General features: G+C 48.7%; 1 protein-coding gene across 5 annotated transcripts in view; it reads right to left on the bottom strand.

Annotated features, from left to right (window-relative positions):
• Positions 1-9,564: 9,564 nt before the first annotated feature.
• LOC149340733 (dopamine D2-like receptor) overlaps positions 9,565-23,076 on the bottom strand; it is a 564,508-nt gene continuing 550,996 nt past the window's right edge. For all 5 annotated transcript variants that reach the window (XM_089549571.1, XM_089549570.1, XM_089549569.1 and 2 more), the window contains 2 exons: positions 21,896-22,112; positions 9,565-12,525 (listed from right to left, as the gene is read on the bottom strand). In XM_089549571.1, the coding sequence (XP_089405697.1) occupies positions 12,305-12,525; positions 21,896-22,112 (438 nt within the window). In that variant the 3' untranslated portion in view covers positions 9,565-12,304. The remainder of the gene's footprint in view (positions 12,526-21,895; positions 22,113-23,076) is intronic.

Consider the following 23,076-nt stretch of genomic DNA (forward strand, 5'->3'; position numbering starts at 1 on the left):
CCCTTCCGTGCGTCTGCCACTTGTGCTATCCTTTTAAGCATGAAATGCTTTTAGCCCCCGTTGTCGGCAGTATGGTGACGTCACGCCGAGACCGAGAGCCATCATCCGGGCACTGAAATCCACTCATCCGGGCACTGAAATCCACTCATCCGGGCATTAAAATCCACTCATCCGGGCATTGAAATCCACTCATCCGGGCATTAAAATCCACTCATCCGGGCATTGAAATCCACTCATACGGGCACTGAATTCCAGTCATCCGGGCTCTGAAACGAGAACATCCGGGCACCGTACGAGACTTAACGAGATTTAACGAGACTCTGTAAGCCCTCCTACGCGACCAGCATGCAAGCGCCGGTTGGTCTCCAAAGGAGTCACAAAAAAAAACTGCTGCCAGTGCTTCTCAATGTTTATCAAGATATCAGTCGCTGTGCGTTTGATAATGCACGGAATTATAATTTCCGATTTCTAATAACGCGTGCAAAAAAGCACATAAATGCCACGATACACTTCGTTGTCATACTTGATCACTTAGGGGCTTCGCGCATCGAAGCAAAGCCTCGCAGGCGCATAGGGGCCCGGGGGAGAAGCGCTGCGTTCAAAGGGCAAGGCATCGCGCCGAACGGGTGGTGGCGTTCCTCCCTTCCATTACGGTGCGGTTCGGGTGTCCACCGAGATGGCAGAGAATTACTGCGCCATTGCATTTCCTCAAAAAACCTTGCGTTCAAATGGCAGGGCATCGCGCTGAACGGGTGGTGGCGTTCCTCCCTTCCTGTACGGTGCGGTTCGGGTGTCCACCGAGATGACATTAGGCCCGTAAACATTTCATGCTTACTCTACTCTCGGTTACGGGAGAGCCAGAGAATTTTTTACTCACCGTTGTAGTATATTCTTCCCAAGAGACAGTGCAGCCACAAAGGACGGGGCAAGTAGACAGCACCAACGCTGGCTATCAGCTAAAGGTGTGTTTGTAAAAAAAAACAACGCAAAGTACAGTTTTCTGGCTACCAGGTGCGCATGTGCGCTAAACACATTGAACACTGATTCTTCAATCAGGCCCGTCAATATTGCCACGTATCATTGTAGCGTCCGTTCGTTCGCGCAAGGCCGCAGAAAAGGGGTGTTATCATTTTTGTTCGTGACGCGAGAAGCGACCGGACTTATCTCGATTGTTCACAGCCATGAACAGCTGCATCTACGTGTTTCTAGATTACTCTAGATGATCTCGACCTGTTATCTCGAAGTTTCCTTGCCGGCTTTAAATTGAACGATGCCGCGAGCAGCGGACATTTTCGTAGTTCGACGACTGACGAGCACGTTTTTTGCTTACGCCGCCGCCGAGTGACTCAGTTCTTTTTTGGGCGCAAGTCAGCCCAAATAAAGAGCTTCGTTTCTAAGACTGGTTGGTGTCTTCCTGACCGCTGCACTGCCGTCACTACAACGTGACAATATAGTTTAGCTTTAGTTCATGCGGTTTAACGTCCCAAAGCGACTCAGGCTATGAGGGACGCCGTAGTGGAGGACTCCTGAAATTTTCACCACCTGGGGTTCTTCAACGTGCACTGACATCGCACAGTACATGGGCCTCTAGCATTTCAACTCCATCGAAACGCAACTACCGTGTCAGGGATCGAACCCGCGTCCTTCGGATCAGCAGCCGAGCACTATAACCACCAAGCCACCGCGGCAGATTAGTTCACAGCCATGCATGGCAATGGAAGCGGTGCTCAAGCACGTGTCTTGGTTGTGACGGTGACAGGCTTCAGTGCGGAAAAACAGGGCGCCACATTGCACCGCGATGCAGGGTGATCTGACGCAGATAACAAAGGGAATGACTCTTCTCGTGTCGCCAAGCACCGTGCTGTTTTTTTTTAATTTATTCTTACATATTCCACCTTTGTCATCATCATCATCATCTATCTTACGATTGCCGAAGGACAAAGGCCTCTCCCACACACGTCTAATGAACCCTGCCCTTCGCCAGGTTCGACCACCCTATACTCGCAAACTTTCTAATCTTATCTAACGTCCTTGTTTTCTGCCACCTCCTGTCTATGTTTACCTTCCCTTGGGTAAACTCCATTGCATGAAGACATCGCAGTCCATCTGTCCTCCACCTTACATACCCTTCTTATGTCCGTTTCATTTTCTTGATTTCAGCCAATATATTCTTAACTCGGGTCTATTCCCTAACCAATTCTGCTCTCTTCCTTTTTATTGACGTTATGCTATTCGTTTCCCATTACCCAGCTCGCTGTGCCGTCGGCAATATAGACTTTGCCAAGCATGGGCGAAGCAGCTAGAGAGGTATTACGACGGAAATGTTTGCTTCATTCCAAACGTAAAGCATCGCGACGACGTCGACAATAGGTTGCTGCTTTTATAGTAAAGAACAGTAAGAAAGGACGCCCCGAAGTGGACCCGTGGGCAACTACTAACGTTCTTGTGCTCGCCGAAAAGATACTAAACGCGATCAATAAGTGTCGTGGTAGGTTGAGGGTTACTTGATGGTCACCAGAATACATCAAAGCGTTGTTTAAATCTGCCTTATAGGAATGCGATTTGGTTGCAGCCGTGGAAACGAAATTAAACTGCAGCTCCTTTTTGCTTATCATGTTATCTGTACAGACTAATATTTTATTACAAGTGGCTGTTTTTTTTTTTTTCAGCAGAATACGGAGAAGCCTTGCAGCAGTATTCCTGTCAGCATGCGATTCGCCGTAATCTGAGAATATAAATCTCGAAAATGTTTTTTTTTTCTATATAAAGTAACTTTTGGTTTATGGTTTATAGGGTTTAACGTTCCAAAGCGACTCAGGCCATGAGGGACGCCAAGTAACTTGTGCTATAGCTCTGGTTACGAGTGGCGAAGTGAGTTTCCAGCTATGACATGCTATCTATTTCCCCTTTTCTAAAAAGATGACTTCTTCAATTTTTGCCTTTTATTGTGTTCTCCAAACGCAATTCGCTGCACTCATCTCACAAACAGATTGGACATCTTAGCTGTATTCAATTTTCTAGCTGTCATGACAGTCTTCTCCTTTGGCCGGCTGTCGTTGCCTCCGAGTGCTGCTAGAAGATCGGGATCAAGAACTTCTGCTCGGATGACTTCACAAAGGTAAACCTTCATTCCAGAGAGAAAGCAGTGGCAGTAAAACCATGAAACGACATCCTACTCCCGACGCATGCATTCAAGTCTTGAGGGCGTAGAAAATCATCTGCATCTCAGAGATCAAAGCCGCGTAGCAACCCGTGCAGCTCAGCTCTTCTCAAATGTCCCGTCAGCGTTTGGAAGCGTGTACCTAGCCCACGCCGCAGGAAAGATGTCCTTCAAGCGCGCTCCTGTACAAAAAAGGAATCAATGCACTTCAGGCTCACAAAAAGACTTTCGGCTTAGGTATACCTGATTGAAAACGTTAAAGCGGCACAAAATTTAGACGTCATTCCTTTGAACAGGATTTCAACAGCGCGACTCCCGACAGTACGTGTCTGATCCCTTTCCTTAACTGGATACAAGCGTGCCTTTTTGGCATGTAAACAGTCGTGCCGACGACCCTACGCCTTGTCAGGCCCGAGCAAAAGGATTGGCAACGGTGCTTGAGAAACCATGCCACTACTTCCAGCGTGCCGAGCTTGGCATATTCATTGGTAACGCAGTGAAATTTCGTACTTACTTTATGTACGTAATTTTTCACAATCATTCATTTAGTTGCCTAAATGGCTAAAGGCCCGATTCCACAGACACTTCTGCGTCCTATGCGCCGTGCGCAGTGCACGCCTGCGCGCTGAGGGCTGCACCGCGACGAGCAAAAAAAGCTGTAAACAACTCAAAGCGCGTGGCCCGAGTACGCGCCCGGTCGTGCACTGCAGGTAATGCTTGGAAGACCCGCCCCGGAAGGCACAGAAGCAGAATGCCCACTGATTGGTCGATGCTGGCGTGACGGAAATAGAATATTAAGGTGAAAGCCTTTAATGCCTCATCAATGTCGACAGCAGGTCATCAGCAGAAGGTTGTCAGCAGAGGTGTCACGCTTTTCTAGTCAGACAACAACAACAAAAAAATCTTTGCACGATGGGATTTGAACCACCATCCTTCCGTTACGCTACTTCCTGCCAACGCATATGTAGTTCTCCTTGTCTAGGACGCTGGAGGGTGTTTGCTGAGAGGCATCGAATCAGACGGATGCCTCTCAAACGCCCTCCAGTGTCTCCACCATTTAAGATTCACAAACAATTGTGTACTTAATTAACATCTTAACCACACATCAGTGACACAAGCAGCAACACCGCGCTAAAGGCTTTCGCCTCACCGCACTTTAGGTCAACAAAATGCCCCCCCCTGAATTTTTTAACATTGTAGGATCCGAGCGACGTGGACGCGCTCCGAGGCGTCCGACACGGTGCGCATGCGCAGACTTCCTCTGGCCGGTGCGTGGGCGCCCAAGCGCGCAGCACGCGCGCCGAAAAGGGCCCATGGAATTTCTTTCTTGGGAAGGCGTTGCGCACACGAACAAACATACACAGGAAGGAGCAGAAGACAGAGAGAGCGCAAACTGCACAACGCCTTCCCAAGAAAGCTATGCACCAACTCGCCCAGCAAGAAGTTCTTCTAGCCGCCGCGGTGGCTCAGTGGTTATGGTGCTCGGCTGCTGACCCAAAAGACGCGGGTTCGATCCCGACCGCGGCGGCTGGAATTTCTTTGGAGGAGAAATTCTAGAGGCCCGTGTACTGTGCGATGTCAGTGCACGAGAACCCCAGGTGGTCGAAATTTCCGGATCCCTTCACTACGGCTTCTCTCGTAGCCTGAGTCGCTTTGAGACGCTAAACCCCATAAACCATAAACCATAAACCATAAAAAGTTCTTCTACAGGTCCCATAGAGTGGGGTCAATGTCCGCCTGCATGTCCCGCATGCGAGCAGAAGTGCTAAGCTTGCGCAAGCTTCTGTGGCAGTAACGCGTGCCACAAAATAATGGCTTACGACTTCCACGCAGGCCGCCAGAGGAGCTACTTGAATGCTGGTTGGTATGTGACTTTAACGGAGTGGTCTTGCGCGTTGCCCTGAGAAGACTCCCAGGACTTTTTTGCCTTTTTCCGGGGCGACTAAATTTGAGTTTTATCACTAAACAAAATCTACAGGTGCCCGCTTTCCCTTCTTACATTTCTTACAAATGGTTCTTGCCTGCCTAACTATGGCTTTGTTTTGAAATAAGTTTCGAACAACCATATTTTTGCTTTAGAACTATTTTAGCGCCATCTGGAACATCAACAGTTATGTGCATCGAGCGTGTTGTGCAAAATTTGAAGTCATCAGGATCGGAGCGCGCTATTGTTTGCTGTAATAATGGTCTTCTGCTGTTGCAGGTGCATATACTATAATGTGGGTGGTATGGTCAAAATAAGAATGAAAAGGAAAAAAAAAGAGATGGATGCCGGCCGCGGGAACTTCCACGTACTCCTTATGTACCTCAACTGCAACACGTAGGAGATAATAACGGATACGGTCGAAAATAGGGGGGTGAAATAAAATGTCAGGAAGGCATTGGCATTGGAGCTAGCATTGAGCTTTTCTTGCCTGCTCTATGGACCTGTGAATTTGCTTTGCCCTAAGTCTGATTCTTTTTTTCTCTTTAGAACTTCGTTTCCTCGTGGAAAAGCGTTGGGTGTTAACCGCATAGCGGAAGGATAGATGCGGTGAACACCCAACGCTTTACCAGAGGAAGCGAAGTTCTAAAGAGAAAATTAGAATCACGGGCCTGTCAGAAAATGCAGGCAGCGCCGATAAACAACACACCAACACCGGAGCAGTGGGAGGCTGCGCTGTCCAGCTCGAAGCCTGAAGAGCAGCTAAAGCAGATCGACAGGGCTCGCAAGACTACAAAGGCCGCTGGGGCCCTGGACTGTGGGCTGAACCTACGCTGAGAGAACCCTTGTGACAATAAAGTTTTTCATTCATTCATTCATTCATTCATTCATTCATTCATTCATTCATTCATTCATTCATTCATTCATTCATTCATTCATTCATTCATTCATTCATTCATTCATTCATTCATTCATTCATTCATTCATTCTTTCCTCGTTCTTCAAAACATACTTTACTTTTCTTGAACTCAATTTTCGACGTTCTCCAAACCTTTCAGCAAGTGGCACACCCGCTCTTTCCCCATCTTTGATTGAAATAAAATTTCATCATCCGCTTCCTCATCTACTTCATTTTCGTCTCATCCTCGTTCGAGCAAGCGAGAGCTGCAAGTAACCAGGCTGTCCTTTTCAACCTTCAACTCGGTGACGGGCTTGCATGGACATTTTCTGCAATTCAGACTTCCCAGAAAGTGGCACTTTTTCGCAATGTATCAGTGCTCACGATGTTGCGCAAGTACGCAATTCAAGTACTCAGCGTATACCGCCGAGTTTACATGAACGGTTCGGTTTTAATAGCGAATATGTTGCGCCTTCCCCTGATGACGCCGCGGCTCGAAACTGAGTCGCTTCAATAAAGCGCTTCCTCTGTTACACTCTGAAGACAAATACACCTGTATGGGATTAAAAATAGAGTAAACTGTCTTCTAGCGCACTCCATTTTATAAAAGAGTGTGCGCTAGAGGACAGCTTTGCTCCCTTTTTACTCATTTCTGTACAGAGTGTATATAGGCTGAACGGAAAGCGGTTTCGATGAGTAGGTGCGTGGGATACCTGTGAGGTATCTGCGAGGTGCCTGCACGCCCATCAGAGAATCAGGGGCTGTGGCGTTCGACTGGTATAGGCGCGAGTTTGCGGGTTTAATTCCTGGCTACGGCGGCCGCATTTCTACGGAAGCTAAGCGCAATAAAATGTGCTTGCTGAAATTTCAGATCAGGCTAAAGAAACCAACAAAGCCTAAATTAATGCATAGCTGCCCACTATGACGTACCTTAAGACCCCTAACCTACGCGTAGCTTAGGCACGCCCAAACCATTATGCAATGACCACTGATTTGTGCGAGCAGTTAAGTGCCCGCTTCTAGAAATCTATCTGCCCATTGGACAAGACGCTCTTGCGACCCGGTTTTCGAGCCAACTGTTGTGATAGCAAAGTCCGAGGACAAGCGCAGGAAAGGCACACGGGAAGCAAATCAAAAGTACTGCAAACCTGAGTGATCGCATGGATTGTTTTGCATCAATGAACGGCTTTGTATGCATTAAATAGCCATCTAAATTTTTTTCTCAACAGCGGTCGGGCGGGCAAGACTGCTTGGTTCTTATGTTCCATAGCCGGATATAACTCAAGAACATAGCATCAAATACCATTGAAAGGAGGCCCTCTTTACAATGGCGTCGATCAATTCTCATGACGTTGTGGTTAATCTCTTTGGGCCTGCTGTAATGGCATAGCAGGGGGTGGCAGATGAAGTGAGATTAACCAGGGTTTTATTGGGTTAACCATGGCGTCGTGAAAACCGGTCGACGAAATTGGCTGGAGGGCTTCCTGTGGGGGCATCGACCGCTTCGTTTTTGAGTTGTACCCGTCCGTAGTCGTAAGCAGCCAGCACTCGTGAGCTGGCCGACTGTCGTAGGAGCCGAGAGAACAGGCAAGTTTTGCAGCATTCACGAGCTGACTTTACGTACGTCAAGCTTTGGCTGCAATTGTCTTGGCCGAAACTTCATGCTACCTTGCGCAGCTGGCTGGAACTAACTGCTAGAGCTGGTGGCTCGCCCTGCTTTATAGCTACCCTTAGCAGCAACTGCGTGGTGACTTGCTTTTAAATAAAATGAAGGTTGCAAACGTACTTACCTAGTGAGAAAAAAAAATTGCCAGGGACAGTTCGCGGACCCAGGTATTGTCCTTAAGAGCGTTGGACAAGACTATCTTAAAGGTGCACTGAAGAGGATTCTGAACTTGTCTTTTTGCCGCGGGAATTCAACGTCGTCGGACTGCTGGATGAGTGCTTCTCCATGGATCCGACAAAAGCGCTTAAAGGTGCACTGAAGAGGAATCTGAACTCGTCTTTTTGCCGCGGGAACTCGATCTACACGTTCCTAGCATTCTTAGAAACTGCGACTTATTGCCCTCTGTGGCCGATTTCCCTCATTAAATCGAATTACGTCCGGCTCCCGCCCTTATTTTTTGAATTCTCCGCGTACGGTGGGCGGAGTCGACTAACGCGTGAAGTGCCTTTCAGCCAGCTCCGTGGAGGCTTTGCTTTCGCTTTATTTTGTTTTTTAGGTTTCCATGAATAAATAGTTTCATTCGCAGATAATATAGCCGCAAAATAAGCCCGTAGAAATAAAAATACGCGCGGACTATTTGCTACTACGGACTACTACGTATTACTCCGCCGATGGCAGAGCGGCAAGCCGCCACGGGACTGGGTGAAAGGCGCTCCACGCGTTGGTCGACTCCGCCCACCGTACGCGGGAGAATTAAAAAAAAAGGCGGGAGCCGGACGTTAATTCGATTTAATTGCGGAAATAGGCCACACAGGGCAATGAATCGAAGTTTCTAAGAAAGCTCAGAACGTGTAGATCGAGTTCCCGCGGCAAAAAGGCAAGTTCAGATTCCTATTCAGTGCACCTTTAAGGCCCATTGCTACCTACGAATCGCAGAGGTCCTGTGTCTGTTTTGGTTGCAGAGAGAGAGAGAGTCGTAAATGGTCGCATTCGTCGCCCTTTTAAGTGTGACATCGGTACTGTAACATCAGTACTGTCGAGCCGATCTTTGTAGAGCTGCTCCTTATCGTCAAGCGAGAGATTGTCGCACGCCCTTCGCGACTCGCAGTTCTGAATGAGCCTTTAGACATAATTGTCTCGATATAAATTTCTTGTGCAGCGATCAAACGACCTAAGAAGGAGATACTTAGTCACGCACCACAGCTGTCTATGTATAACGTGCCCGATTTCGCGTGGCACAGAAAATTTCAATTCATTGAGCTATGAAGTTATCCTTCTGGCTCTCTGAATTAAATGCTACTTTTATTTTTGGAGTTTGCCTCGAAAAAAGTCAGTGGCTACACACATTGTGTTCCTGAGCCTAGATTATATGATGTTTTTGTCACAATGCTCACAAAGAAATGGTGGTGCGTTGTTTGTTATACTTGAACAGATCTTATACCAGCAAGCACCCAGGTAAGGTTCAAGGCAGGGGACAGTTCTTCACCTCTGTTACTTAATACAATCCGCGTTGCAGTGATAGGAACTTTTAGGGTTAGTTTATGATTTCTAACATAGCGAACTAAGCTGTGAACAACCTTGGAGACGTTGCATCATGTCTACCACGGTGCCACGAACCGGCAGTTGTTCTTAGTAGACCATACTCTGTTTCCGCAACAATATCTAAAACAGTTCTAAGGATCAAATATCCCATTCAATGCAGGAAAGAAACTACGCAGGCTTATATGCAACAAGAAAGAAAATACTTTTTCAAGATCTTCAGTCCAGCCAAACTGTCTGGTTGTTCTTCGACGCGTAGTCTCAGTCTCCAGAAGAACAGAGCATTCCGAGTTCGTGAAAAGGCGACGGACACTCTCACCGAAGGAGCTCCCAATAAAACAGGAATGAAGCTCCCAATAAAACAGGACTAGCGCAGCGCAGTTTCATGAACAAATTTATATCTCACGTTGTTGTCTCAAACATCCATGGTCAACATCATCTCTAGCGCACGCGTGTGTGTATTATATATATATATTCTTATATTCATATGTATACATTTATATTATAATATATTATAGTCATGATCTTCTCTTTATACACATATAAACTATCACAATAGCAACAAAACAAAAAATAAAACAGAGAGATGCCAACGAGTACTGCTTCAAAGCCCTGTATAGCTGATCACACGATATACAGCGAGCCAAAATAGCCCTTGTGTGAACGCGATGCACGAGACAGTACCACCACATTTAACGCACGAGAAAGAAACGCGTTTCTTGAGACCGCCGTTCTACGCACTCTCGCCATGTACAACACACTTGGGGACATGAAAAGAAGGCGAGTAACAGGAAGAAACAATGAAGGCAGCGATGAGATCGGCAACACAGCCGGGACAATCGCGAAGACAGATGAGGAGTCGGGTATGATCGCTCCGGAGCGCTTCGTAGTGCTCTGGAGCGCTCTGGAGCACTCTGGAGCGCTCTGAAGTGCACTCCATAGACCAAAAAGTGAGCGGGAAGAGTAGACGAAGTCCTGTTTCGATATGACGCGGCAGAGGACAGGAAGGCTCTAAATCGGCGAGTGAGCAGTGGTGGCTTCGGCTGGAAGGCTTCGGGATGATAGATTTTGTTTTATACACCGCACATCCGATACCGTGTGACACGAAGTGGAGGGAGTCGAAGCTTACGAACGTCAGTGTTAAGTCGTCCCGCCGGCTGCGTGAAGTTTCGCGCTGCCAGAAGCGGGCGACAGCGTTAGGTACAAGAGCACCGCGTACACTGGAACGCGTGTACGGCAAGATCGTGACGTACAGCCCATGGAAATCTGACGGCGCTGTACACCCGAAGAAATATAGACAATTGCTGTACACGAGTAAGTATTTACTTGGAGAGTTGCGCAGTCAGAACTCGACTTGAAACGACTGGCTGTGACAGATCGTTCGATAAACCTTTAGCTTAATCTTGCACTAGGACACAGTTGAAAGTCAACATTCATGCGCTCATTCTCGCGACGCAAACGTTTGTATTACATTAGCAGAGGAAGGAAGGCAAATGACAACAAACGCTTTTTCTTTTCTTCTTTTTTCTTGTTGTGTTTAAGCTTCCCTTCGTTTACGCTCACTGGCAAAGTACCCTGTATCGATTAACCATAAGCAGCTTTAATATAGACCTGTCAGTTCATCTCCGCTGCACCCCTAAGGATATTGAACCATCGTTGCCAGCGCACGACGCGTTACATTTAGAAGGCAGTTGTTCGTGATGAGTGTTCGAGCTGCAAAAACAAAAGAGGAAAAAGAAATGCAGAGAACCGAACCCATGGTAGTGACCGAAACGCGGCGCTCCCTGTCAAGTTAGGTGCGTAGGAAGCTGGCTTTACTTCACCGTCGCATGCTTAAAACACAAATCTAGTCATGAAAAAGCGAACGTGTAACAGCTCTCTGTAGTCGAAGCAAAACGATGATGGCCCCAGGACATAAAACAACATTCAGTGCAATCTCAGCTGGACACGAAAACTTCATTCTCAAACTACATAACATGGCGCCGTTCCCAGTCTACCTGCGCATAGGCAAGCGAATGATCGGATATTCATGCTCTCGAGGAACAAGCACTATGTGTTCGAAATACCCTGAATCGTATGTACACATGAAGTGAGAGGAAGTATGCGGGAGAAAGACAGAGAGAGAGAGAGAGAGAGAGAGAGAGAAGCAAGCGAATATGAAAGGCTGTCCACCTACATGACGATATGGCACACTGCGTCAGCAAGAAATCCGCAAGCTCTTTCAGAGAGACGCGCCGGCGGCCACTAAACGGAAGATTGGGAGGTACTGGCAAGAAATAGCAACCCATGAAATAAACATGTCTTCGCCTTTCGTATACCACCCCTTTAATTTCTCGCCCCGCCTCCCTTCGCTTCATGCAGCAAGTCGCAGCGATGCTTATGTTTGCCGATTCACATCCACTGGCAGACGAAAGGCGATCCAGTAAGATGCCGCGGTTGCTGGAGCCACAGCCACAACTAATGAAGCGACTATGCGGCGAAATCTGCAACTAAACAGTGTCGGTAGCAGAAATCGAGGGCGGGAAGGCTAGTAAGCTTAGGTGCTGTGGTAAGCCTGCTATGCCGACTTCCCCTGCGAACCGGCCATTGTCATAAAGACGAAACCACTCATTCAGCCAGGGTAGAGACATGCAAGACGTTTTGATACGATGACAGCGCGCGAATGCGCAGAATTTGTTTTCTTTGCTACCCAACACGCTGCTTCAGTACACGAAAACATTAAGTCAGTCGACGTCTACCACGGCGTGTTCTCGACGCTAATCAGCATAACCGTAAGAAAGATGTCCTTTCCAAAGAGGCAACGTCCATGTGCCATTATTATATCATTTAAGTCCGGCGAAAATGATTACTGAGATGATGCGACAGGCTATAGGCTAATAAGAAAGCAGAGTAGCAAAGATAACAAAAAACGGGAAGGTAGCGGATGAGAGAAACGCACACATGGTCGCACTGCACACCCACGCACACAAAATTGTTCGACGAACACGTTCCGTTGCCAGGAAGCGCGCGGCTCGAATGAGCGATTCGCCATTTCAGTCTTTTTTTTTTTACTTTGGCACAGAGCACCGTTTGCGTATCGTCTCTTGAGCGGGGAGGGGGCTTTGTTTTGTTTTTTTTTCACTTCATGGGTTCCATCAGGATCTTCTTGAACGCCTTGCGGAACTCGGGGTTGAAGATGGTGTAGATGACCGGGTTCACGCAGCTGTTCACGTATCCCAGCCAGGTGGTGAGCAGGAAGACAGTGACACCCAGGTGACAGTCGTTGCTCTGCAGCTTCATGCACACTGCGTCCACCACGTTGCACGTGAAGAAGGGCACCCAGCAGATCAGGAACACCCCTGCGCCACCCACCGGGAAAAGGAGAAAACATTTGTGGGCAAGCAACACTGGGTCGCGAACGTCACTGAACGAAGGAGTGTACACGTACGCACACACACTCTCGGAAGCACGCTTACACACACACAGTGTGGCATTGTCACGTAGCAAGCCATGTATAATGCGACAAAATATAACAGGCTTTTCAATGGGACAAGTCCCGAATGAAAGAGGATAGTCTTATGGACAGAACGATGGTCAGGGCTGGTCTCCATCCTTTTCTAAAAAAAAAAAAAAGACTGAACGCCTTGCGCGAGATTTGTTACGAGTAACCACCGAACGGCTGCGGTTGCATACGTGGCAATACAGTATTGTGATTTCAGAGAGAAAACTGGAAGAGGGACAGCAGAAAGGGTAGATATAACAGGTGTTCACTAACGCTTCTCTGTTCTAGCTAGTCCCTCTCCTATTTTTCGCGACAACTTCTTCACAACATGAACATTGCACCAACACGGCAGCATGCTCTCCTGAACTGCAGTATACTTATTCTGGGACATTCCCACAAAAAGAAGACAATCGAGGGAACGTCACGTAGCCTGCATATGTCTTCCAATGTGCGAGGAATTTAACAAAAGATGTGAGTACAGCTTTTATCGACTCAATATAGACCCAAAGCTTCGCCTGCAGGCCATGCAGCGAGGCTCCTTTTGAATACCTGCATCGCGCGAAATATCTCGAAAGCGTCAGCAACTCCGGTCCTCCCTTCACCCGAAAGTTCGAACTTCCACCGATAATACAAAAGCCTCACACGAAGCTTAGAAGCAGAGGGGCGCGTAATTTTGGCATAGGCAGTGAGTTTACACATTCTCGCAAGGACGCTTACGCGCACAAATGTGTGATGTAGTGATATCCGATTCGAAAGACGTGTATTTGATAAGGAGGTAACCCATGCTTAACTGTGGACCCTTTCTTTTATTTAATTTCAAATGATTCGGTTTATTATTAACCACGAAAAACCAAACACGGAGCGTCAAACCAGCCGTCGGTTGTATCAGATTCAAAACAGCTTAGTTTGGCTTTGGTTTTATGGAGGTTTAACTTTCTAAAGCGACTCAAGCTACAAGGGACGCCGTATTGAAGGGCTCCAGAAATTTCGACCACCTGAGGTTCTTTAACGTGTACTGACATCGCTCAGTACACCGGCCTCTAGAATATCGCCTCCATTGAAATTCGACCACCGCGGCCGGAATCAAACCCGCGTCTTTCGGGCCAGCAGCCGGGCGCCGTAACCATTGAGCCACCGCAGCGGATAAAAACTAGTATGGACAGCTGAGCCGTCTAATGTAGCATTTGGAGCAAGAACAGCGCAAAGAGACAACGGGCGAATAAAGAAAAAGACACTACAAGTGCTGGGCCAATGAGATCTAACGGGCTCAAGCCTGCAGCAGGGTCACTACCCTGTGCCTGTGACGGGGCCAAAATCAACAGACCAGAACAACTCCTGGTGCAAGACCGACAGATAAAAGCACGAGCGCACGAGGTCCATCCAGATGCGAGAGGTGAGAGAGGAACCCGCCGCTTCGGGCCCCGTTGTATCTCCCAGCCCCGTACACACAAAGGCTATAAGCCCTGTCCGAGTGGGGCGGGGCAGGGTAGGGCTCGCAGTAACGAATGGATTGTTTACGCAACGGATAGCACTGAGTACACTACACCAGCGTGTCGAACGCGGCACTCAGTCACAGGGCCACGTGTATGTGGTGCGTAGAGGAGCGTTTGGACAGACATAGAGAGACCCGTCGCCGGTTCATTATGCTGCCCATTTTCGTCATCCGCGCAGGCATTGCGCTAACAAGCGTGCGAGCCTGAGCCACAGTGGCCGAGTGCTACAGCGCAGAGCGTATATTAGCGGCCCGTGGTTCGTTGTGGCGATGTACACGCGGTGACACGCTGCGCGCCGGCGAATACCAAGGAAGGAGAGCCGGACGGAGGGACATTTTCTTCGGAGCGGCCGTGCGACGCTTTGCCGTGGGTCGCAGTGTCCCTCTATCGGCGCCACGCAACTTTATAGGCACGCATCGTTTGTCACTAAGCGATGCATGGATACAGCGTGAAAGCTAGAAGGACGCATGCATCACTCTAAACACAAATATGCACATATGGGAGTAAAAAGGGTGTAAGGTGTTCTCTAGCGCACTGCGTTTTCATAAAAGGGAGTGAGCTAGAGGACAGCTTATTCCCTTTTCACTCCTCTCTGTTCAGAGTACACTGACGCGGAGCTTTGCCACTCCACTGGTGCTCCTAGCGGGCGTATTGGTTTATTTGGAGAGAGCTGGCCTGATAAACCCAGGCCTCCTGGCGGTTTCTTCGTTTCCTTTCGACTTACTGGTTTCCTGCGTGACGGTTTTAGTGAAGCTCGTCAACCTTTTCTGGTGGCAATATTTGTTTTAAGAAAAATTTAAATCACCTCAGGGCGTCGCGTTTTATCAGCGTACTAACACAGTGACCATGTGTAAGGAGGATGCGGAGAGGGAAGGTGAAGCGAAATCTAGCAGTAATGAGTTCGAACGTGCACAGCGCAGTTTGACATACTATATCACCCTGCTGCCTCAGCTACTTTGCGAATTCTGCGCTTGCATTCAGTCTGGACACGTCCGCCCGTAACGATGAAAAAGTCGTCATGGCCCTGCAGCTATGTGCTTTGATGACTGTGCAGCAAGGACCGCTACATTGTTGCAAATACTATACTGCGAGAACCTGCCTGCATGTGGAGAACCTTCTCGGAGGTGGCCATTTAGGACGGAAGGAGAGACGATGCGTAATGGCGATGCTGGCGAAGTGGAAAGCCTCGTGACTCGAGCCGCTCAGTAATACACTCCTCATTCCGCTCCAGCTAGATCTACGCGCACTAGTTCGCACGCCGCGATGGTTGTCGCCTCCCCGCGCCTTTCGTAGCCTGTGGACGCAATGCTCGCAATTGGCTGCTCCAAAGTAGCGGCCATTTTCTGACAGAACGCACGGCACACTTCGGCTCTTGAAGCCTCGCTTCTGAAATCCACGGGTCTTGATGGCGGGACGTGTCTCGTATGGCACTTCAGGCCGTCTCATTTCCTCCGCACTCAAGACGTCACGCTTGAGACACATTTTCTTTCTTCCTTTTTATTTTAGGACGAAAGTAGCCACGCAGACATGCCTTGACGACTGGAAGTGACGCGGCGGAACAGCTCGAAGTGCGAGGAGATGGGAGTGGAGGGGGGCTTCAGTGCAGTGACGGCCCGATGAGACGCACTGAGCACGTATGAAAGGTCAGAGGGTGAAAAGTGTCCTCGACAGCGAGTGGCGCCTTTAGGGACACGCGATACAGGTGACATCTTATAGCGGTTTCGCATCGCGATATATACTATATGAGCGCGCACGGCTGATCAGTAAAGTGGTTTCGTCAAATTCCGTGTACAGTGGAGCTAGAAGATCGTCGCCAGCCGCTCACGACTGACAGCTTGACAGTTCTCGCGTGTGCTGTCAGCGACACGGTCTCGATTTCTTCTGGGAAAGCGTTGCTTGTCCGGGAAACGTAGCTCCTCAACACGGTCGACGAACGCTGCACACGCCAGGAGGGTATTGAAATGCGATGACGCGAACGAACTTGTGCAGTTTAGAAAAGCAAGATAATGCGGCAATCTACGCAATGCTCGTAAAATATCATTGAAGAAGGTATCTCCGGAGAAAGGGGGCTCCTATTTCGACCGGATGCTGCCCTTCAGTTAGTGCTTAGGCGTGTATCTGATACGCACTTGTGTTGCCCCAGGAGTTTAAAGGTTGACGTTCATTTCTTCGAAGAAAAGGTTTATGCTCTCCCTCTTACCTCAAACAAGTATTTATGGTTTATGGTTTATGGGGTTTAACGTCCCAAAGCGACTGAGGCTATGAGAGACGCCGTAGTGGAGGGCTCCGGAAATTTCGACCACCAGGGGTTCTTTAACGTGCACTGACATCGCACAGTACACGGGCCTCGAATTTCTCCTCCAAAGAAATTCAGCCGCCGCGGCCGGGATCGAACCCGCGTCTTTCGGGCCAGCAGCCGAGCACCATAGCCACTGAGCCACCGCGGCGGCTTCAAACAAGTATTGTCCTCTGGCGTACAATTTATGGCTCATGCAAAAATGCGTACCAGAAAAGAAACACTGACTTCCGGGACGCACCTAACTTTACTGCCCCAAAGAAAGTTGCGGTGAAGTTGGCCTACAAAGCGCAGGTGCTTGCTTACCAGTCGTCAAAAGTTAGCAGAAGTTTGCAGGGTGTTTAAGCGAAGCACGGCATTATTTAAAAACTATGGGCTTTTTTATTACGTATAAACGTGGGTCTTGCGGTTTAGTAATATAAGTGGAGGGGGTGTTACAAAACAGGCGAGGCCTGTTGGATATTTAACTGGTGAACTAAATTTTAATAGCGAACTATTACAGCTTGGCGCACGGTCGCAATTAGAAATTTGTCGTGCCTAGAAGAATTCGCTGCGGCACAGCACCGCGCCTATACGCGCTTGCGAAGTTATAACAACTGATATGACTGTTACTAATGTCCAGCTACATATTTTTATTTACAACTAAGTAGTTAAGTGCGAAGGTTAAAGTGGTTAACTTTTGCAATTCAATAACCGGCTTACTATTCAGCTCGATTCACTTGTTTTCTGACATCCGCTACCACTGGTATTACTATTCTGTGTTCTCCTACCGCGTTTCCTTGATCCATATCCCTCTCTATGAACATGGAGGGTCTGCAGCCTCGTACCAGTTGTCAGAACAGTTGGCCTTGGCGGCTTTCTGTCTATACGCTTAGTGTGGCGTCAAGATAAAGTTAGTTCTCTCTATGCTCTAATCTGAAGATCGGTTATACCTCCTGTTTTCAGATATTACTGCCATGCTTAGCCGAGACACCCTGTATAACCATAACGCCAACCAGCCGTGCGCCTTTGCGAGCGGCGTAATGCTCTCGTGGCGACTTACTCGCGATTGCTATGGGAGCGAGCCCCTCGCCGATGTGGAACAGCGCTCCCAGCTCTGACAGAAGCGCTGCCAAGAGTTGTCGCCGCCCGAGACAAGGAGCACAGTGATGAGAGCGACGGCGTAGGCGGCGGCAGCTCGCGGACGACAAGCAGCCGCGCCGCGGACGCTGGACCCGCTAGGACGTGACGGCGTTACAGCGTCGGCCTAATAAGCGGCGCCGGTGACGTGACCAAGATGCCCGATGAGTAGCGGCGTGGGGGCGAGCGCTTTCATTCTTCTGGCGCCGAGATGCAGCGTCGAACGCGACTGGCCCTCAACTGGGGACGTTGTAGACCAAGGCCACCCCTTTTCGTCCTACTCCTCCCCTCTCTACCTCCACCCCCTGTTTGTCTGCGCGTCGTAGCACTTTTGTCAGCTGATGTAGCAGTGACGGCGCAAGAATTAACTGGTCTTTAATGAGGCTCAAGGCAGAAGTGGGGCTCGAACCATGTTTCCCGGGTAATTAAATAATGGGTAGACGTGCGACCACTACCACCTTTTATATTAATGGTGTTCGTCACTCTTCGCAATGGGAGCTGAGTAGTGCCTTAAGCAAGGAGTCAGAGTGTAGACAGCGAGAAGTGGAAACCGAAAGTATGGCTCGCCGCACTATTTAGTCCCTGTGGTGAATGGTTAGCCCATGGCCAAAATATTTGCGCTGAAAGTCCCAAAGCGAGTCGCGGTTGCTCGTTTAGGAACTAACGAACGCGACAACGCAGTTGTTCACTAAAGTACTAACTCCTACAGCAGTTCTGACGTCCTTTCAGGCACTTTCTGGGTCCTCTTCGGCTTAATGTGCAGGGATACGCTTGAGTCGAGGCATGTCCGCAAGGATCGGACTTCCAGTGGCCGAGTGAGTTGCTGGGGCCACTTTAGACCAAGGAGGTCTTAAAAAGGAGGCCGCTGGAGTCCTTACGACAGAGCCTGTTTGATGCCAAAACCGAGAGGGGGCTTGCCGCACGTTGCTGCGGAAAGCCCTAACCATTAGGCCGATGCACGAGCGCCAGACTCACACTATTGCGCCATAGAGCATTATAGAGCATTGCGTGCAGTCATCCGCGCTCGTTGCGATGACGGGCTGCGAGGGTTTCTCAGCGGGCCTCCTTTGGCCGCGCCAAAGCGTCTTTCTCATTTGCGCCTGCCGGAGTGATTAGTTCCGTGTAACGGAGCTGTGCATGCAGTTCCTATGGGAAGGCATGTGCCGCCTTAATGGTGCGCACAAAGAAATGCGTCACCCCAAATGGTCGGTCGAGGCGAGCCTATCAGCCGGAGCTCGTTTTTCGCGCATTGTGCAAGTTGCTGTTCGGCATCATGTAGGCCAGCACACTCGCACCTCCGTCTAGAAACCAGAACGATCACGGTAAACGACTTTGCAGGGGTCCATTAATCTTCTTCTTGTGCGCGTACAAAGGAGCCGCCTACTGTGGGGCCTCATGAGAAGCGGAGCTGATGCTGAGAACTCTGGTATACTTTGAATGGCGACAACGGAGGCGTGTATTGCAGACGTGATATAATCAGGGAAATAGTGTTCTATTGCATTTTTCACTGAGCGCACTTTTTTTTTATTAGAGTGTGCTTGTCGTGCCTTGCATCGTTTCCTCCCTGAGGCGCACCGCTTATCTGTCTGCTTTGAAACCTCAGTGATGTGCACGGGAAAATATCCTTGGAAAATATTGCAAAAAAAAAAGAAAGCTTCATACCATACATGTGACAGTAACCTTAATCTACCCCTTTGGATTAAACGAAATTCAACGCTGTTCTCTCCTGTTCTCTCGGTTAATCCCTCTGGCTCCCACTTTTCAGTTATAATTTTTGTCCTCTATATTGGACTGCCGGCCTTAATACGTGTACTGTACTGCCGTCCTTAATGCTATCGTCAGAAATGCACTTAGGTTTCGGAAGTGATGAACGCACTGCAATACTTCGCAGCTCCGCAGTCGCTTTCTCTGTGCACAAAGGCAGAGATGCGGTGGATGATAATTCCTTCGGGGAAGCTGGCACTGACAGTGCCGAAGAAGTAAAACTCAACAACAGTTGTGAGTGAGTACTGCTCATGCGTGATGATACCGCGTTTTTACCAGATCATGGCGGCCAGATCGCATAAGCGTGACTGAGATGCAAATGAATCTACATTAAGAGTCGTTTGATGAAAAGTATCATTGCCCATGTCGTAATCGCCCGTCTTTAAGTTGCATTAGTTTAGTCATCAAGCACAACGGGCTGGTGGGCAATATTAGTGGTAAAATTGAAAAACTACAAATGCTCTTGCCAGTGTCACCTTCTGTGTGCGAATCGCACTCGCGAAAATAAACCAGAAGTGAAGGCAGTGCAGACAACCAGAGTGCAGTTGTGCATCGAAGTAGCTCCGTTATATCCAGGATTACCAGACCTGTACACAATTGCTGCGGCCGGATATGTTTTAGCACAGAATACCACATACACACACACTGCATTGCTATGATCGTTGTTGTCACTATATCGTCGGCATCATCATCATGATCATACAACAACCATTAGCGCCACAAATCTTTGCTACGTTTCTTTGTAGGCATTAGTTTCCTTTCTTCTCTGGCTCGTCATTTCATTTTTCTTATCATTTTATATCCACCTTATGGTCTTAGTTATCTCTCCCATAGAGTATCTCAAATAAATTTCAATTCGATTTAAATATTACCTCGAAGGAAAAGCGGCGCTGTGATAGCTCATGCACCATGGAGAGGCGCAGAAATGTCGGCAAGAAGTGGCTTTGTATTTGTGTTGGCTATTGTTGGGCATAAAACGCGGATGCAGCCGTAACAATACGACTCTAATCAAAGAAAACCCCGAAGAAATGCCGTAAAAGTTTGCGTACCGGCCCGACACTTGCGTTACATTCATTTAAGGTGTGAAAAACGTATTATTAAAATAATTTAATCTGCCCGCAGAGGAAAGCATCGCGGCGCAGCTAATACTAGCGAAGCCAAATGAGAAACAATCTGCCTAGCATTCCCGCTATGAATCATGTGCTCTTTAAGAAACTCGCATAGATGGTGGCACCACTTTTCTTTAGAGGTAATGTACAGAAACTCTGTTCTATGTCCACTGCACCTTGCTAGACTATCCGAGGGCCTTCGCGGGCCCGCGCAAGCGGTTCTGCGATGTTCGGAACCAATCACGAACAAGCACGCCCGTTGTGTAGGATGTTCCGAGTCACTCTCAAATACATTGGAGCCCGGGGACTCGGCCATTATAAGCCAGACGACCGCTAAACATGGGTGTTCCTCTTTCCTCTGCCGAGTTGTCTTAATGGGTTCGGTATGGGTTGAAGTTCGTTTGAATATGACCCCTATTTTCAAAGCCTTCGTCAGACTTGGTTGTTTGTTAGCGCTTCGTGGAAGTATCGTCTTCCTAATTAAGCCACGGCAAGCCAAAGTCATCTTGAAGTTATCCCCACTCAGCCTTTTTCCGTGACGATCAAGGGCCAAATCCATTTCTTCTCTCTCAAGAGCTAGAGCATCATAAATCCGCACTTCTCCCCTATCTCACACTTTAGACGCATCATCGCGCTCTCCATCTCCCTTTTGCACTGGCTGAGCCTTTTTCGATGCAGTTTCAAAGCGTTGGTAGCTTTTGTCCCAACCTTGAATTGCCAACAAAGCCCATCGAAACGAAGCACTCGCGGCTGTTCAGCGCCTGCACTGACGCGTTTGAGACAGTTAAAAGGAAAACAGTGTTTCCCCACAGGCTAGCGGCAGGCGCAGAAGAGTCCAGACATCCATCGTCAGCACATAAATGGCATGCGCAGGTTACTGAAGCAAACAAATTACCGCAAACAACGAGGGTGAAAAAAAATTGGTTAAAAAAAACGAGGGCAAAAGCTTTTTTGTTTCAGTACAGTATTACAATGCGAGTTTCTTATGCCAGAACTGCTTATTACGTTCAGTAGGGTGGGGTGACCTGAAAGACTGCCCCTGCCTGCACCACTTACGTACAAGAGGCTTAATCCAATTGTAATATGCAGTCGAATACAACTCGAGAACGAAGCGGCAAATGCCCGTCAGGGCAGATCATCGAGCAATGTCCTCGATCGATTTTCATGAAATCGCGGTTAATCTGTAGTAAACTAACTGCCACACTTGCCTGACAGGGCATGGACCTTCAGTCATTCGGAATTAATCCCGTATTAAGGGCGACGTCACGAGAATCGGATGACGTCGTTTTCTGGGAGACCTCTTAAGAGGGACATTCGCCGCTCCTTTCTTGAGCTGTACCAATCTCCAGGAATAAAAAGTAGCCCGATGCATTTGCGACGCACTTTGCGGTCCACACTCAGCCGCATATATACTGTGCGGCACGCATTCGCAACATGCCTTCTTACCGAGCACGATGGCGAGCGTCTTGGTGGCCTTCCGCTCGCGCTTGGCCGACGCCTTCTCTCGTTTCTTGCGGCTCGACTTGTGTTTGCGTCCCAGGTTGAAGCGGGACTTCTTGCGCGCCTGGCTGGCCTCGACGCCGCCGCCGCTGCCGCCCATCTGGGGCCCGCCCACCACCGACACGGTCAGCAGGGGCATCACGGTGCCGTTCTTCTTCACCTCCTGCGTCATACACCATCGTCGCAAGGTTGCTGTGAGTCGGCCTCACCCCCAAAAAATGCAGTGGCTTCTATTCGCTCGAGACACGCAAAGCGAAGCCATTTCTGAGGTGTGCTTTATCGGCACCAACATCAACAGCAGCAGCAGCTGCTATAAGGGAGCAAATTACTCATTGGCTCCACCCAAGCGTAGCCATACGGCTACAAAGGAAAGCTATACAACTTCCACAGAAACTTCGTAGTTAAAAAAAGATTCGTTCCAGCCCATGATTCGAACCCCAGACTACCGGAGCAGTCACTCTGCCAACTGAGCAAACCGGGACGGCTAGCACATGGTAGTGCGAGAGCGAATTGATCAATAACTCGTGGTGGGAACAGTGTTACCGCGCGTTGACGAAACAGCTGCGCAAGGCCTCCGCCGCTGGCGCTCTGTCAAAGGTAAAGCTTGAGGCTTCACACATACCTCGGGTTTTTCAGCTTTGCAGGGAAGTGGTGCTTTCGCATTAAAAACACACGTGCTGGCCAGTTGACTTAATAAGATGACGTTTTGACTCCCAGCACGGGGCCACATTCCCAGTTGTGAACAAGGCCCTCGAGCTAGAAGCCGAAACATCATCTTTTTTTACACTTCACCCGTTGGCGTCCATATTTCTTATCATATCTAGGTCACCGTAATCAATCAATGCTTCGCACTTGGTTAACAAACAACGCTCACAGTCTTGTATATTGGTAGTCGGGCTGTTTTGGTGCAAAGCTGAAGCTCTGCCCCAGACTTTCAGGGTCGCTATAATATAACGATTCCTTCTCGAATCGATTGCATTGTTAAATTTCTCAAGCTTCACCATTGGCTGAAGCGAAGCCACACCATAGGCTTCAGCCAATAACAAAAGCGAAAGCGGTACGTGGCGTCACTTCAGCCAAGGGTGACGGGCGAGAAATTCAAAAATCGCATTGAATCGGTTGGGGAA

This window comes from Amblyomma mixtum, chromosome 6 (assembly GCF_055824585.1).
Source record: "Amblyomma mixtum isolate Tamu chromosome 6, ASM5582458v1, whole genome shotgun sequence".
NCBI lineage: Eukaryota > Metazoa > Arthropoda > Arachnida > Ixodida > Ixodidae > Amblyomma > Amblyomma mixtum.